The sequence below is a fragment of the Phanerochaete carnosa genome (genome assembly GCF_000300595.1).
Source record: "Phanerochaete carnosa HHB-10118-sp unplaced genomic scaffold PHACAscaffold_1, whole genome shotgun sequence".
Classification (NCBI taxonomy): domain Eukaryota; kingdom Fungi; phylum Basidiomycota; class Agaricomycetes; order Polyporales; family Phanerochaetaceae; genus Phanerochaete; species Phanerochaete carnosa.
In genome coordinates this window covers 4,622,421-4,637,018 of record NW_006767628.1, presented here as the reverse complement: position 1 = coordinate 4,637,018, position 14,598 = coordinate 4,622,421, and the positions used below count along the sequence as shown (strand labels likewise).

Genomic DNA, 14,598 nt, shown 5'->3' with positions numbered 1-14,598 from the left:
GACGAGGGCGAGGACGATTGCGCGGAGATGATTGTCTTGCGAGCGGGTTGCATGCTCGAGAGCGTGCTTAAGCGAAGTCCTTGCGATCCATGCAGTGAACAAATGGTTGACAAGATGAGCCAAGGTCCCACTTACTTCGTTTTAAGGATCTCGTTCGAGAGCAGGGCCTCAATGACCTGACCGACAGCTCCAAGCGTACCCCCTAGATTCCGACATGCCTTCGTCACTTGCATCGCCTCCGTCGCGCTCACTTCTTCTACGTCCACGCTTTCTTTTCTCTTGCCGAGCCTTACGCTCTGAGCACGCACGCCTACCCTCAAAACTATCCCGCTCGCCTGTGCGGTCGTCTGTACAAAGCTGCCATCCTCAGCGAGCGCAGCGGCAACACGATAGCACTCCATCGCTCGTGACGTTTGGCCGATTGCGTGCGCTAAGTGGGCATGGTGCAAACTTATGCGGGCTGCGAAATAGGGGAAAATATTGTACGTCCGGGTATGGGCTATAAGCTGTGCGAGGTTCTGTGCTTACGATTGATCGCCATTTGTGAGGAGAAACTAAGAGTATGCGTACTTGTTCTGCTACATCCCACTCGCTACGCATGATTGACACCTAGAAACAAAAGTTAGTGCCAATCAACGGTGCATTTGGGTAGAAACCCACCGCTATAAGCTCACAGAGCAGATCGGCCTTGATGCGCGCAAGCCTTTGTTCCACCTCTTCAATATCACCAAGATTTGCCCACGGTGACACTGAGCATGATGCATCACAAGTTAAAAATTTCGTCAGGATGGTCCAATGTACGCCTTACACTGAAGCTCGATGTCCAGCTCCTTCTCCCACGAGGCCAGACCCTCGACAGCGAACACCTTGCGCTTTGGCTTACGGCCGACAGGGTCCCGCTTCGCGACGCTACTCACGAGGAACGCGAGCAGGAAGAGAATGCGGGGGTGCGTGATCTGGAGGACGAGCGGCGGGCCCGCCGATAGCTTTACCTGCATGTACAGACTTGTATTCAGCTTTCAACGATGCAATACGGCGAAGCTCACCTCGACAGTACCCTCCGCGAACTTGTCGAGCACACCAGAGTCGAGGAGTGCGTGAAGATGCGACAGCCTTGGACTCGCGTCCGCCGCACTGCCTATATGCGTGAAATACACGACGGACATCATAAGCGCATGCACTGCCATAGCGGCCTCGAATGGGTCGTCAAAAAATATGAACTCTTCCGCCGGAGGGGCGTCGGGCTGCCTTCGTGGCTGTCCCGTTGAAAGCGGGTCATCGGGACGGCGGGGCTTCGGGGTCGTTGCGGGCTCGTAGGAGAGCCCCAGCGCTGCCTCAACGCGCTGTAACGTCTCCGCGACCTCCCCCCACATGCTCGTCGCGACAAGGATGCGCAAGCGGAGCACGTGCGATAGGAGAGTTACCCGTATATGCTTCTGGCTGAGCGAAAGTGTCTCCATGTTTGACACAGACGCAAGCGCCGCATGGACGTCTTGCGGATTCTGGCTGTATGCAGGTGACGGAGGTGTTGTTTGATATTTGGCAGCATGGGATGCCTGTGACGAAAATGCCGGCGGCACTGGTGCAGGCTTTGGTGTAGTGAAGATGGAGATAGCGGCAAGGTATGCGGCGTAGACGGTATGCGGTGGGTCTGTGTGCTGGAAAGATGAGAGCAAATTACGGATCTGTGTACGGGCATATTTAATCTTGTGTTGCCAGTGAGAGAGCTGTACTTGAAGCAAAGCAATATGGTGCTTGTAAGCGCGGAGAGATGGATGCTAGGTGAAGCACATAAGCGGAGCCTGTATCAGAGACAACTGGCTTCGCACCTTCTGTGACACGACCGACTTTTCAATAGACAAAGTCAGAGACCAGCTATATGCGTCACAGGATCAAACAACTTACAGCTTTACTTAGTGCCTTGTCCACCTAGCATTTGTCCAGATAAGATGAGGTACGTCTCCTGAAGGTACTGTCCAATACTACTCACCTCAGACTCGATGCCCTGCGCCCACGGAAATTCTTCGTTCTCATGCAAACCACCAGCAATAACCCTCATTCCAATTTCAGCAAGCCCAGTCCATGCTCGACACTCAATTTCAGGAGACAATGCGGGAATGGTGACACATTTGCGCAGTGCACTAAGTGAGAGACATATCGATGGTATGTAAAATTTGTGGGTGGGTGGGTGTGCGAGTAGGGCAGGCAACGAGACGAGCAGGATGGCTTGCGGTAGAGGTTTAAGATGGGGTTCTTGCGGTTTGCTAGGGGACGTAGGCTCGAGTGACAACGAGGATAGCAGGCTCGAAGGCATCTCTGGTGACGAGTCTAGCCTGGCTCGCTTTTGTGGACGTGGGTTTATGTCGTCGTTCATGGTTGTAAACAGTGAGCAGAAACAGGCTGAGATGGGGTGGCGGGAATGAGCGCAGAGTGACGTCCCCGACGCGGCAGATCACGCGTGACACGACGCGTTCGATCTCAGCGGTCACATCCCTTGTGACAGATGTTTCGTCTCCGCTAGAAGGACTGAGGGTGTCTATTCTATATGATACAGGAAGATTACAAAATCATAGAAACATAGAATGTAGGATAGTCGGCAATCATAGAGCAAAAACAAGAACACGGTATGAAGCATGAAGCACGAAGACCCGCATCTACGTCTTCTTTCTCTTGTTCGGCCTCTTGTTCGTCGCTGCCGTTGAAGCTGGCGTGCCACTCCCAGGTGTCGACGCCCGCGACGACTTGGCAGTCGTTTCCTCTGCCTTGACCTCTTCGATGCCGCGTTTTTTACCCTTCGTGCTTTTTGTCTTCACTTCCTGCGCCTGCTGCTGCTCAGCCTCTTTCTCGATCATGCCGAGAAGAGTGTTGCACCGCCGCTGGAGCTCCTGCGGACTTCTGCTCTTGAAGAACCAATCGAATCGGAAGACAGGGAACTCGCTGATATCCTTCTTGATGCGCTCGTAGACGTCCTCCACCTGCATGCCGTAGTGATACAGGCGGCAAAGCAGGTACCGGTCCTCTTCCTCGGAGTAGACCTTACCTTTGGTGGTCGGGTAGTTGAGCTCGAGCTCTTGCATCGGGTACCGTACGGATGTGATTTTCTTCGCAAGCAACGCCTCCAAGTTCGACCTTTTATTCCGCTTGGCCTCGCCCTCTTCAATGCGAGTCTTGATGCGAGGGTATTCGGACAGCTCCTTCCACTTCTTCTTGAAGACATTGTAGTACTCTCCAATTGCCTCTGGGGTCTTGGAGTCAACCTCTTTCGCGAAGAGCTCGAAGTCTTCAGTCCTGACAGATGGTCAGCCTCTTGCAGCCGTGTACATCTTCCTAGACAAACTCACCATCCATAAGTCTCAAGCGCACGCACGAACTGCTGGAAGTCCCGTCGACTCCAGTCCTCAAAGCCCTGCTTGAGCAGCTCATTCTTCTCCGCGACTTCCTCCTCGGTGAGTGGTTCCGCATTGTCGATGATCTCCTGCGCAACCTTGCGGTCCTCCTCGAGCTTCTCCGGCGTGTCTTCAGAGCCTTGGGGCTCCTCGACCGTGGCAGGGATCTCGTTGGTCTTCTTGTAGTACGCGATCTCCTTCTCCTGAAGTACTGCGAGCCTGGGTGGGAAGAATTGGAAGTCTTGGAGCTGGAGCTGCTTCGGGGCGCGTGGCATTTTCGGCGCCTTGTCGGGCTTCGACGGGCCTCCACGCATCGACTCCTTGAAATACGCATCGACAGAGTAATTGAGTTTGCGTTCGCGTTTGGATAGTGAAAGAGGGTTGAACTGCAGCGTCTTGCGACCCGCACGGAAATCCTCGCCTTCCCACTGTTGAACGGACGCCTCGGATTTGAAGTTCGCAAGCGCGTCGAAGGATAAGCCTTCATACTTGCTGCTCAGCTCTGCCGTGCGTTCCTCGCCACGCTGGATAATTTCATCGATGTCATCGTTGATCATCATATCGTCCGACGAGTTTACGATGTGTTCCGCGCCGTGCGTGATCATCTCAAGCAGTTCCTCCTTGTTCGCCGCCTTCGACGTCTGCGTCCGTCCTTGCTGGATAACGAGCTGGTCGAGTCTGAGCTTCTGTGCTGCGCGCTCGAGCATGCGCTCTTCGACACTGCCTTCCGTGACATAGCGGAAGACATAGACTTGCTTCGTTTGACCAATGCGGTGTGCACGATCCATGGCCTGCAAGTCGGCCTGAGGGTTCCAGTCGCTGTCGTACAGTACCACGATGTCGGCGGTCGTCAAGTTGATGCCTAGACCCCCAGCACGAGTCGTCAGAAGGAAGATAAACTTCTCGCTGCCCGGCTTGTTATACTCGTCGATAGCGGTAATGCGGTCATCGTGAGCAGTGCTGCCATCGATACGACAGTACTTGTAGCCACGGAACAGGCAGTAGTCCTCGAGGATGTCGAGCATACGGCTCATCTGACTAAAGATGAGTGCGCGAGAGCCCTTCGCCTTCATCGAGTTGAGCAGCTTGTCGAGAATGACCATCTTGCCCGAGTTCTCTATCAGGTGCTCGTCTGTCGTGTAGGGTGGGCCAGGCTCTGCGCCGTCGAAAAGGTAGGGGTGACAAGTGACTTTACGAAGCTGCATAACCATGTTCATCAGGCGCGTCTTGCCCTCTTTCTTGCCAGTCAAGCCTATATGCGAAAGATATTTGATACACACTAGCAAATAGCCTGACAGAAACGTACCATTGACGGCATCAATATCCTTCTCGAGGACAGAACGGTACCACTTCCGCTGCATCTCCGTTAGACCAACGTAGATGTTGATCTCCTTCTTGGGTAGAAGGCCCTTCTCTACATCGCTCTTGACGCGGCGGAGGAGGAAAGGTCGGAGAATCTTGTGCAATGCCTCGACAACCTTCTTGCTCTTCTCATCGTCAGATTCGCCATCGGCCTCGTCCTTGTGCAAGAAGCTCTCCAGGTCAGCGTAATCAGAGAAGATCTCGGGGCAGATGAAGTTCAGGAGAGCGAAAAGCTCTTTCATGTTGTTCTGCAGAGGAGTACCGGTAATCAAGAGACGTCCACGAGACATGAATGATCGGACGATCTGGGAGAGTATGGAGTCGACGTTCTTGATGCGGTGCGCCTCGTCGATGGCAATGTACTCGAACGAAAGCTTCTTAAGTGCAGACTTTTCGATAAGACAGATTTCGTAGGAGGTAATGAGGACGGAGAAATCTTGTGGAATGATGCGGTTGGCAATGATCTCAGCACGTTCCTCCTTGGTGCCAGTGAGAAGGACGGTATTGATATCAGGAGTCCATCTCTCGAATTCGCGTGACCAGTTCTGAAGAGTGGACTTAGGCACAACGACGAGATGAGGTCCTTGAATATCTTTGTAGTGTTTGAGGTACGAAAGGAAGGCAATGGTTTGCAGAGTCTTTCCGAGGCCCATTTCATCGGCCAGGATACCGTTCAGACCGTTATGGTGGAGAGAGACCATCCAATTGAGACCTTGCAGCTGGTACGATCTCATAGCACCATTGATGACTTGCTTGCGATTAGCTAGTATGAAGAGCTACAGGAGTATTTGCACTCACAGCTCGGTGACTCTTCGAAAACGAATGGTTGATCATCCCCGCCTGCCTGCAACTCGCCGTCCTTCAACATCTCCTCGTCTTCTTCCTTTTCCGATTTTCTGTGCCGCGTGCTGTTATCCCTGCAAAGCCGTCAGAAGACCCGTATTACTCGGGCGCCTTAGGAAAACTTACACCGCCTTCTTGCGGCCTCGACCCTTGGGTTTTGGTTGTGAGTCCAAAAGAGCAGCATACTCAGGATCACGAGCTTTCTATATGAGTGATCAGCAATCTTCATATGTGGCGTAGACTGTTGGTCGCACCTTGATGTCGACAAAAGTGCTTGAAGAGTTCAGTTTGACCGAGCAGATATGAATAGCGCTTCACAGCGTCAGAGATCTACAGGAGCAGCTTGAGTTGCCACGTAATGTCCGAAGAGGTTCGCGCGCACCTTCGCCTTGTCCATCTCTTGCCTTTTCTCCTGCAGCTTACCCTCTTCTGCCTTTCGTTTCCGTTTGCGGGCCTCGCTCGCTTGCTGCCTAGCTAGCTTGACGGGCGACAAAGACACAGGCTCGCGACTCTAAGAAAAGAAAACGCGTCGCGCGCGTTAGGTACACGGTCCAAGCCACACGAGGCACAATGTTGGCGCACCTGGGTCGGCTCATCCTCGCCGTCCAACTCGTCCACTTCCATCGAGTCTCCTGCATCCTCAACATACTCGCTCTCCGGTCCCTCGCTTTCCTAGATGGTTTCATTTAGACAGCGTCAGAAACCGGCCAGCACTTGACGCTACCTGACGGGACACGATGTTGGAGGGCACGACGTCGCTGAGCTGGTCATCTTCCACAACCACCTCTGGGTTCTAAATCGAGAATGAGCTATTCATGAGTCCAGTCATGAAAGGCGCCACGCACGCTCATCGTTGATACCGCTAGTGGACCTTACGGTATGAAGGTGGAGGTCGAAGGTGAAGAACTGCTGGGCGTTTGGGGACTAGGATAAGCCATTTCTGAACTTGTCTATAAATAGTTTTTAAGAAACTCCATTTGAGGAGATGCTTGGGCCGCCAGCTTGCCTTCACGTCCGCCGGCGCCCCTTGAGATCCAGAGCTCGAGATGCCACTCCCCATTGTCTTGCCACTTGCGCTTGTTGCTACTACATTCACAGGTCATCAACTCTGGCAAATATCAAACTCCAGTTACAAGAACAGAGGTCTCGGTGTGCTAGCGTAGGCACCGGAACACAGCCCGCTGCGCTCTCTGCTTGTCTAGTTTAGAATGGTGTCGTCTGGTCCTTGCGAAGAATTCCAGCTTCCCCGCGTTGAAAACCCATAAAACCGACGGAGGTTCACTTCTTGACCATTTGTCAACACTGTCTTACCCACGGCACCCCCGCACGCCGCATTCGCACCTCCACTAACCGCATGTCAGGAGATTACGGCGCCATTGGAAGCATCTCGCAAGCCTTCCAGAGTCTCCCCGAGCCTAGTGCGCCCGCTTAAGAGATGCAGCACCTACCAACGCCACCACACTCCCTCCGCTAAGCTCGGCCTTCCTCAGAGCTCGAACTGGGGTCTGCCCAAACCTCTAAGTGCCTACTCCCTACATGTAGACATGTTTTTGTAGAAACAGAGATAGCGCTGATTATGTGGCGTCGTTGTTAGGTGCGCCAATTCTTCACGATGCATTGGCTTCTGCCTGACAGTTCGTCTTAGCCAACGCTCCATTTTACGTTCTTACATAGTATGACTCAAACGCTCCTGATTCAATCAAATTAACAGCTGCTTTCATTGATCGAACGGTATGCTGGATTGACCGACGTACGAATCTCTTTTTGGTTACTCCTCATGTTCTCAGCACAATCATCGATCCCTCGATCTCGGGGAGACTTGTATATTACACCTTGGAGACGTACTCGGCTTTTATGTCGTCCAGGCTATCGATAGAGAGCATCCTGTGGAGAACTTGAGTGCGTAAAGAATTCATTATCGACACTAAACTTATGCACGCATGTCTCGTTTTGTCAGATGCAGTATCTCTGTGATTGCAATGCGTGCCTCAAGGGTGGTTACCGTTGGAATATGCCCAACACTAGTACTCTTATAGCTAGGGTGGCTCGAGCTATGAACCGCTGGCGCTGACTAATCGAAACTCGGCGCAGCCGTCCCAGCGTCCCCTCCTTCGCCTGAAACCCCATCATGCTCTGCTTTATTAGATAGCTCTTCTTGGCTCGCTGACCCGCAGGCAACTATATGTATTCAATTTGGTCGGCATCATGCTTCCAATTGCTATACGACGTGCTCCTTCCCCCCTGTCGCTTGGCTTGAAGTCCGCACCGGAGTCGTGAGTATTCTGGCTTTATGGCGCGGAAGGTCCGTCTAGTGCCACCAACTGTTTATTGACTCACGCCTTACTTATTGCGCCCTAGAATCGACTATGCGATGTTCGGAAAGCTTACCACGATGTAGTGGCGAGAAGAAGCCTCCGCAAACTGGCGACGCATCAACGACTTCTTGCAGGGTCGCCTTCCGCTAGCCGAGAATTGAACCGCAGTTGCCACTCGCAATATCTACTCTGATAGAACCTGTGCGGCTGCCTACGCCAAGGCCCATCCTCAGCATAGCCTCACTCACTGGCGTGCTGCTTAGCGATGTGCACCGATCTGCCAATATCCCCAGTCAATGGAATCCGCGTCGATAGCAGCACAGCAGAGTTATAACTACGGCGTTCACGCATCCTGAACGTTGACCATCATGTCAGACACCCTGCAAACGCTGCAGACAGTATTCAATGTTGCCCTTAATGTGAGTAACTCCAGCGATAACCAGTGGGAGGTGGTCTAAGTGAATACGTTAGACCCTAGAGGCCATCCCAGACCCCATATCGTCGGCAATTACTGCAGTAGTACATCAGATATGGAACGCTGTACAACAGGTAGGATCGTCAATACGGAGGGAGGGATTCATCCTCACGTTGTCTCGTAGGCAAACCAAAACAAGCATCAGATGAGAGTGCTGTTCCAGCACATCTGCGAACTACTCAGTTCGCTGGGATCACCGCAGAACTTCAATGACCAAGCAATCCAGAAAGCAGTCAGCGTGCTTGTACGGTAAGCTTTCGAGACTGCTTCAGCTCATCGCGCACTCACCGCTCACTTGCAGCAATCTGGAGAACGTGCTCAAGTTCGTCGTTTCGGAGCAGCGGAAGACTTTTCTCAAGTCGATGCTCACAGCCGACGACCTGAAGCTCAAGATAGAGGAACACCAGCGTCACATCAGCACTGCCTGTCTCGGTTTCCAGAACGCGGCGCTGCTGACTGCGAACAAAAAGCTCGACGATCTCATGGAGCGCCTCAACTCACACGCGGATCAGCAGGCAGCGACAGCGGCGCAGCAGCTCGCGCTGCAGCAAGATATGGCAGAGAATCTACAGATGCTGCGCTCAGCGGTGACGAGCACCGCCTTCCTCGATGAACTGCTCGGGACGGTACAGGCGGATCCGACGCACATGATGACCGCCATGCAGGCAGTGCTTGAGCGAGAGGAGAGCGGCCAGACCCGGCTCCGGCGGGAAGAAATCGAATTCTTGCGTGCTGGTGTCAAGCGGCTGTCGGTGCAGACGCAAGGGAAGAAGGTCAAGATCAAGAGCTGGACCGTTACTGGTTTCGAAGTTGAGCGCGGGTTCTTGTTGGGTTCGGATATCAGCTCGACGATCCGAGTTGGACGATGGCTTGGAAAGGTAGTGAGTATCTTGGAGATGAGAGATATCCAGGTAAGTTTTAACTAGTGCTTCTGTTCTCTCCGCTCATGCCTCGGCAGACAACTTTGGATTTTGTCAAGGTATGTCGCTTTTCCACGTGCCAGGCGGTATATCGCTCAGGAGAAAAACTGTAGTTGTGGAAATCTCTCCGCAGCACGCGGATTCAAGGTATGCACCTTAGATATATTATTAAATTGCTGAGGATTGATGTCCATGCATCCAGGAATGTTGGGAGCCTCGACAACAGATTCTCCCCCATTTATTCTTCTACCATACGCTCCAGATAATGTTCTGGACTATCTGATAAAGACACCTGCACCGGACTACCTCAGATTGGTTAGTAGACTGTGCTATATATTAATACGATCTGACACTAACCTTGAAAAGGTGTCGGAGATCGCTCGAGGACTTGATTATCTCCATCATCGAGATCCGCCTGTCATTCATGGCAGCATTAGACCGGTAAAAGATGTACAGTCTTCAGCTCGAACGCGCTACCTAACAGGTTCCGCAGGGTGTAGTCCATGTGGATTCGCAGGGGAACGTTACCCTCAGCTGCATCGCCATTCATCGGACGCACCTCGCGCCCATGGACCTTGCCACGACAATGAAACTGCACAACGCGCTATCGCCATGGCAGGCACCCGAGCTACCGGCTACCGGCCCCACCCCCGCAGCCGACATCTATGGATACGGGTTGCTCCTTTCATCCATGCTCACTATCCTCCTGGATAAGCACTCGAGCTCACCCTTCGATGGCGAGGCGCTCTTGCGACGACTAATAGACGGCTGTCTTGAACCGATGCCCGAAGACAGATCAACTACGTCAGAGATTTTGCAAATAATCTCTGCGACCAACCCCGTTGTACGCGACGGTGACATGTTTACGGCCCAGCCCTCTTTGGTCGTCGACCCCCTACCGGAAGGCGTCGCAGAACACTGGCGGCTGGTCCCCATTATGAGGCGTGCTTACGGAGTCGTCATTCAGAACATAGACGCCATTTATCTCAGTACTGCGCCCATCGATGGTACAAGTGACAACCCTCTGAGAAGACTCAGTTTCGAAATCCGGTGCCACGACCAAGGCGAGGAAGGCACCAGTGGGTCACGGTTATGCATCCTACTTGCTGCTTGGCTAACACGACCATGAAGCGGCAAGGCCGCAGGACGGCGCGTACGCGTGGATGGAAGTCGCACTATGCCGACCCACTGTAACCGAATCAGGCCTGAAAACTGTCCACGTCGATTTCGAGGAAGAATGTCCAGGAGCCTACAGAGGACACATGATCGAGCCAACCCGATGGGAGGTCGTGCGCTGTCCGTTCGCTGACAAAGCTCCGCGTACGCATCGTATCAACTTCGACCACTTGCACCCGGTTGTTCGTTTGGCAAAGAAAGGAGATCGTATTCATCTTTACCCGAAGGCACTGTGAGTTTGCATTCTATCTTGCGTAGTACGGGCGGAAACTAAACATATTATGCAGCTTTCCTGGATGGGCCTGCTTCATCTACTCAGCTGAAATCCATGTTGTCACGGAATATTGAACGGCAAAGATCTTAATGCGGAAGTACCCAAGTGTGAACCAACGGACCATATCCCACCCCGACTGTTGTACTTGTACATGCTATTTATATATTGCTGCTCTGTTCAGTCCTCAGCGCGCTTTCGACCCGAGATCCTTGAGGACTTCCTTCGAATGCTCCTTCGCCTGCTTGCTAGTATTGGGGTTGTTCAAGTTTGCCTGTAAAGGGCGCCAAATTGAGCACTATCCACAAAATCATTTTTAAGATGACATACCTTGTGACCCCGCTCCACGTTCTTTAAATGCGCCTCGGAGCTCTTGAGGGCGCCGCTCTTCTCCAGCTCTCTCAGCTTCTTCTTATCGGCTTTCTTCGCCTCCTCGCTGACGTTCGGGTTATTCAGGGCTGCCTCTGTGCTTTGTTAATCTCAGTGGTACTCCTGAGACCGCTGGCACGTACTCAGGCCGCGGGCAACGTCAGCGGGGTCAGCGCTGTGACTTGTCGACTTCGAGCTTGTGCTCGCCGCTCGTGTAAAGTCGTAGAGCGCTGGGCGGAGGCACTGGGTGAACTGACGGCGAACAAGAGACATGGTGGCAACAGTCAAGGACGTGAGAGTGATGGCTACTAACTGCTGCTGGGCCGGTTTAGTATGCCTTGGCCAACGTGGATCCAAATTGAGGTCATAGGGGCCCAAATGATGTCATACACGCATGGGCTACCGAGGATGCGACGAAAGACAAATATGCCTCCTATATGGTACTCTCATCTACAGCTCCTGTCTCCTGCCCAAGTCGGTCCGCTTGTCGTAATACTCATATGCTGGCTCTACGCCTTGCTTCTGTAGTTTGTGCGCGACGTTCTCCGCACCCTTCATGACTCGCAGCAAGTTCTTGTTCGTGAGGCCCTCGATGTCGCTGCGCGTCCAGTTGCGCACGAGGAGTTCGGCAATCTGAGTGAAGGGAGTACTCAACCAGGGTGATAGAACTTGCAACAAGAAATGCGCACCAGCTCCGGGTACTTCGAGACGTCCTCAAGGCCCGTGGGCGTAGAAGGGATGCCGTCAAAGTCCGAGCCCAGCCCTACACTACACGAGATGCTTCGTTCTCAGCCATTTGCGACACAAAAACTAGGAAACGTACTGCTTCTTGCCCGCAACCTTAGCGATGTGCTCAATGTGGTCTGCTACAGCTTGGACGGTAGCCTCGCCAGGATCTGCGACAAAGTCAGGTGCAAAGTTGACCTGTCTCTGTGTGAGACGTAGAGCATTGCGACACATAAGTTAAGACGGACCATGACTACCGCATCCGTCTTATTCTCGCCAATGCCAACCATAGACAGAATGTCGTCGGGAACGTTTCGTTCGTGAGTGTGTACAGCCCGCGCGGAAGAGTGCGACCAGATTACGGGGGCCTAGTTTGATCAACGTATTGTTGACACGTTCCAAATGGTATTCAGAGGCATCATACCTTGGAATGCTTCAATGCCTGACGAGCAGTGTCATCGGAGGTATGGCTAAGATCGACGAGCATCCCAATCCTGTTCATCTCGTTGATGAGGGAATAACCAAGTGGGCTTCAATACGGGTAGTGTGAGCACGCTGGCGGAAGCGACGTAGAGGGATACCAACCTCAGACCTCCCCACTTCGATGGAAGCGTGCCACACGAATCCGCAAACGCGTTGTGGCAAGTGTGCGTGAGTGTGACGTACCGCGCTCCGAGTGTGAAGATCTGCCGCAGGACGGCGATGGAGTTACCTAGCTGGTGGGCTCCTTCTATACCAATCATGCTAGCGATCTTACCATGCCTGATAGCATGATAAATGTCGTGGGTGGTCAAAGCAAGTTGGAATGTCTATTTACAACTGAGAATGAAGGCAGACTCGGTTGGACGCGTATTCAAAACTTACATCGGAGTACTTCTCAATCAAAATCTTGGAAATATCGATTTGTTCGAGCGTGTCTCTGAGGACAAATGCATTTGAATAGCATGCGTGGTGTTGAAAAATGAGCCAGCTTACCGCACGCGCCACGTACTATTGAGAAAATCAGGCCCATCGTCGTGACCTATCCAGTCGGGACAAGCAGCATATGCTGACCTAGTTCCAAAACCCGTATTAGTTACGCATGAGGCATATAACTAGGTCTAATTACCAAAAGAATCCACCAACTTGTCCTTGTTTAAGCCGAGGAATGTCAACGTGTTGAGGGAGCTCGCCGTTCAGGTCGAAAGCTGATGCGTTATTCGCATAAAGTCCTCGCACAAGGATCGGAAGATCTAGCAATTGGTCTCGTTAGCAGAAGCTAGGCACGAAAGCACCAGACCGGTACCAATGTGGCCGTCCTACTCAGCGCGTTCATCAATATCTCGTCGAGCAGTTATCAGCAGAGACTTACAATAACGGGGGCCTTGGCCAGAATCCGTTTCGCTGCCTTACGAGGGTCCTTCGGCAGGCCCACAACCGCATCCACAACCTTGCTCGCCCATCCAGTGAAATGTTGTATGACGAACACAACAACGAGCCAGTAGATCACGAACCGCAGCACACCTCCCCAGGTAAGCCAACGACTGGACAGGCCGCGCGAATTGTCCTCAGAGTGCTCAAATTTCTCGGGCTTTGCAAGCAATGGTGAAGCCTCTTCAGGCCCGAGCATCTTGCGCTTCAGCTTGCCGATAGAAAAGAGCTTCATGGCTGGAGCTGAGGAAGAAATCAGAGCGTGTGAACGCGACTCACGGGGCTAATTAGTAAATATTTTTAGCTGACAGAGGCACGAAAATGGCTGCGAGAAAAGAAGCTAAAAAGCCCGAACACTTTCCGGCGAAAATATAATAGGTATAATTTGAAAATAAGAGTAAAACAAAGTCGCCTTTTTTAGTAAATCTTGTTGTAAAAAGTTGGTCTGCTCGCAGCAAAAAGAGGCGCAAATACCGCTAAGCTATCCATATATAGAGTAATACACATGGAGAAAGAAATGATGATGATTTTCGCCCTAAGGATATTTCGACTCTCCTAATACCTCAAAAGGTGTAAAAGCAGTGTATATTTTTGTACCACTAAAACAATAACATTCCCATGGGGAAATAGCTTAAGTGTATTTATGAAACAAACTGAACGTGCTTTTGTACCTCTATCCGCGCAAAATAGTATAAAATTAGCCTCGTGACTGTCGATGTACAGTAGGACTTCCGGCCGTGCGGGTGCCACTACCGGGCCGTGCCGGCCATTGCCATCAAGCAGAACTGATGCACCTGCGACGCCACAAAGTCCGCACATGATACTGTAACGCTCGTAGCACCTCGATGCTGAGAATCACAAGACGATCATCGACATCTCTGGTGACGGGTACGCATATGTCATGTGTACGCCCACGGAGGACGTAGGGAAGATTGTTGCATTGGGCTTGTAAATATTTGGAGAGATAGCCAGAGTTTAGCCAGATGCGAGGAGACTGGAAGACTCTGGACGAGAACCTGAGCCCTGTCAAGAAGCCCTAATGCACACCATACAGCCACTACTTTAAAACCAGCTTCTGGACATTTTCTCACAGGCCGATAGTTTGAGGTCAAGCACCTGTCTGGGCAGCAGCTAATCGAGACCATCAGATTGTGCGACAAACTTTGTGCACTCAAATATCCTGATTTGCCACATTCAGCTTGAAAAACTATGCTAGTAGTAGCCAGCAGCTTTGAAACTGGGTTTAGGGCAAAACTCTCAACAAGCTCTGCCCTCAGGCGCAGCCCATCATGAGTCTCTGAGTTGCCGAATCCTTATTGACTTTGGAAGTGATGTTGATGAAGTG

General features: G+C 52.2%; 4 protein-coding genes across 4 annotated transcripts; 1 reads left to right on the top strand and 3 right to left on the bottom strand.

The window, feature by feature from the left end:
- Positions 1-120: 120 nt before the first annotated feature.
- On the bottom strand, positions 121-2,417 carry PHACADRAFT_204728 (uncharacterized protein). The gene is made up of 8 exons (XM_007390904.1): positions 1,991-2,417; positions 1,906-1,929; positions 1,830-1,847; positions 1,047-1,778; positions 809-992; positions 661-749; positions 571-609; positions 121-518 (listed from the first exon to the last, which is right to left on the bottom strand). Exons 1-8 carry the CDS (start codon positions 2,372-2,374, stop codon positions 132-134), a joined length of 1,857 nt encoding a protein of 618 aa, XP_007390966.1. The 5' UTR covers positions 2,375-2,417; the 3' UTR covers positions 121-131.
- A 115-nt stretch (positions 2,418-2,532) lies between these two features.
- On the bottom strand, positions 2,533-6,479 carry PHACADRAFT_248237 (uncharacterized protein). The gene is made up of 10 exons (XM_007390903.1): positions 6,437-6,479; positions 6,316-6,384; positions 6,174-6,263; positions 5,974-6,102; positions 5,846-5,921; positions 5,718-5,794; positions 5,547-5,665; positions 4,693-5,496; positions 3,342-4,638; positions 2,533-3,288 (listed from the first exon to the last, which is right to left on the bottom strand). The coding sequence occupies exons 7-10, from the start codon at positions 5,614-5,616 to the stop codon at positions 2,655-2,657; spliced, it is 2,805 nt and encodes a 934-aa protein (XP_007390965.1). The 5' UTR covers positions 5,617-5,665; positions 5,718-5,794; positions 5,846-5,921; positions 5,974-6,102; positions 6,174-6,263; positions 6,316-6,384; positions 6,437-6,479; the 3' UTR covers positions 2,533-2,654.
- A 1,201-nt stretch (positions 6,480-7,680) lies between these two features.
- On the top strand, positions 7,681-11,055 carry PHACADRAFT_180663 (uncharacterized protein). Its single transcript, XM_007390902.1, has 11 exons — positions 7,681-7,863; positions 7,949-8,325; positions 8,378-8,455; positions 8,506-8,630; positions 8,683-9,292; positions 9,340-9,360; positions 9,415-9,448; positions 9,504-9,616; positions 9,668-9,742; positions 9,795-10,380; positions 10,433-11,055. The coding sequence occupies exons 2-11, from the start codon at positions 8,275-8,277 to the stop codon at positions 10,711-10,713; spliced, it is 1,974 nt and encodes a 657-aa protein (XP_007390964.1). The 5' UTR covers positions 7,681-7,863; positions 7,949-8,274; the 3' UTR covers positions 10,714-11,055.
- Positions 11,056-11,411: 356 nt separating this feature from the next.
- PHACADRAFT_248234 (uncharacterized protein) lies at positions 11,412-13,528 on the bottom strand. The gene is made up of 11 exons (XM_007390901.1): positions 13,195-13,528; positions 13,129-13,141; positions 12,952-13,075; positions 12,819-12,896; positions 12,708-12,762; positions 12,429-12,652; positions 12,268-12,373; positions 12,092-12,211; positions 11,941-12,041; positions 11,807-11,885; positions 11,412-11,750 (listed from the first exon to the last, which is right to left on the bottom strand). The coding sequence occupies exons 1-11, from the start codon at positions 13,486-13,488 to the stop codon at positions 11,568-11,570; spliced, it is 1,377 nt and encodes a 458-aa protein (XP_007390963.1). The 5' UTR covers positions 13,489-13,528; the 3' UTR covers positions 11,412-11,567.
- Positions 13,529-14,598: the final 1,070 nt, after the last annotated feature.

Bases quoted from the DNA above. Each gene is read 5' to 3' on its own strand.
- PHACADRAFT_204728 (XM_007390904.1), bottom strand. From the start codon at position 2,374: ATGAACGACGACATAAACCCACGTCCACAAAAGCGAGCCAGGCTAGAC. The intron at 993-1,046 runs GTGAGCTTCGCC...CTGTACATGCAG, and splicing joins TCGCGGAGGGTACTGTCGAG to GTAAAGCTATCGGCGGGCCC. The intron at 519-570 runs GTACGCATACTC...TCGTAAGCACAG, and splicing joins AGTGGGATGTAGCAGAACAA to AACCTCGCACAGCTTATAGC.
- PHACADRAFT_248237 (XM_007390903.1), bottom strand. From the start codon at position 5,616: ATGTTGAAGGACGGCGAGTTGCAGGCAGGCGGGGATGATCAACCATTC. The intron at 5,497-5,546 runs GTGAGTGCAAAT...ATCGCAAGCAAG, and splicing joins TTTCGAAGAGTCACCGAGCT to TCATCAATGGTGCTATGAGA. The intron at 4,639-4,692 runs GTACGTTTCTGT...TTTCGCATATAG, and splicing joins GGATATTGATGCCGTCAATG to GCTTGACTGGCAAGAAAGAG.
- PHACADRAFT_180663 (XM_007390902.1), top strand. From the start codon at position 8,275: ATGTCAGACACCCTGCAAACGCTGCAGACAGTATTCAATGTTGCCCTT. The intron at 8,326-8,377 runs GTGAGTAACTCC...TGAATACGTTAG, and splicing joins TATTCAATGTTGCCCTTAAT to ACCCTAGAGGCCATCCCAGA. The intron at 8,631-8,682 runs GTAAGCTTTCGA...GCTCACTTGCAG, and splicing joins GCAGTCAGCGTGCTTGTACG to CAATCTGGAGAACGTGCTCA.
- PHACADRAFT_248234 (XM_007390901.1), bottom strand. From the start codon at position 13,488: ATGAAGCTCTTTTCTATCGGCAAGCTGAAGCGCAAGATGCTCGGGCCT. The intron at 12,897-12,951 runs GTAATTAGACCT...TTTTGGAACTAG, and splicing joins CAAGTTGGTGGATTCTTTTG to GTCAGCATATGCTGCTTGTC. The intron at 12,374-12,428 runs GTTGGTATCCCT...CCCGTATTGAAG, and splicing joins TCGAAGTGGGGAGGTCTGAG to CCCACTTGGTTATTCCCTCA.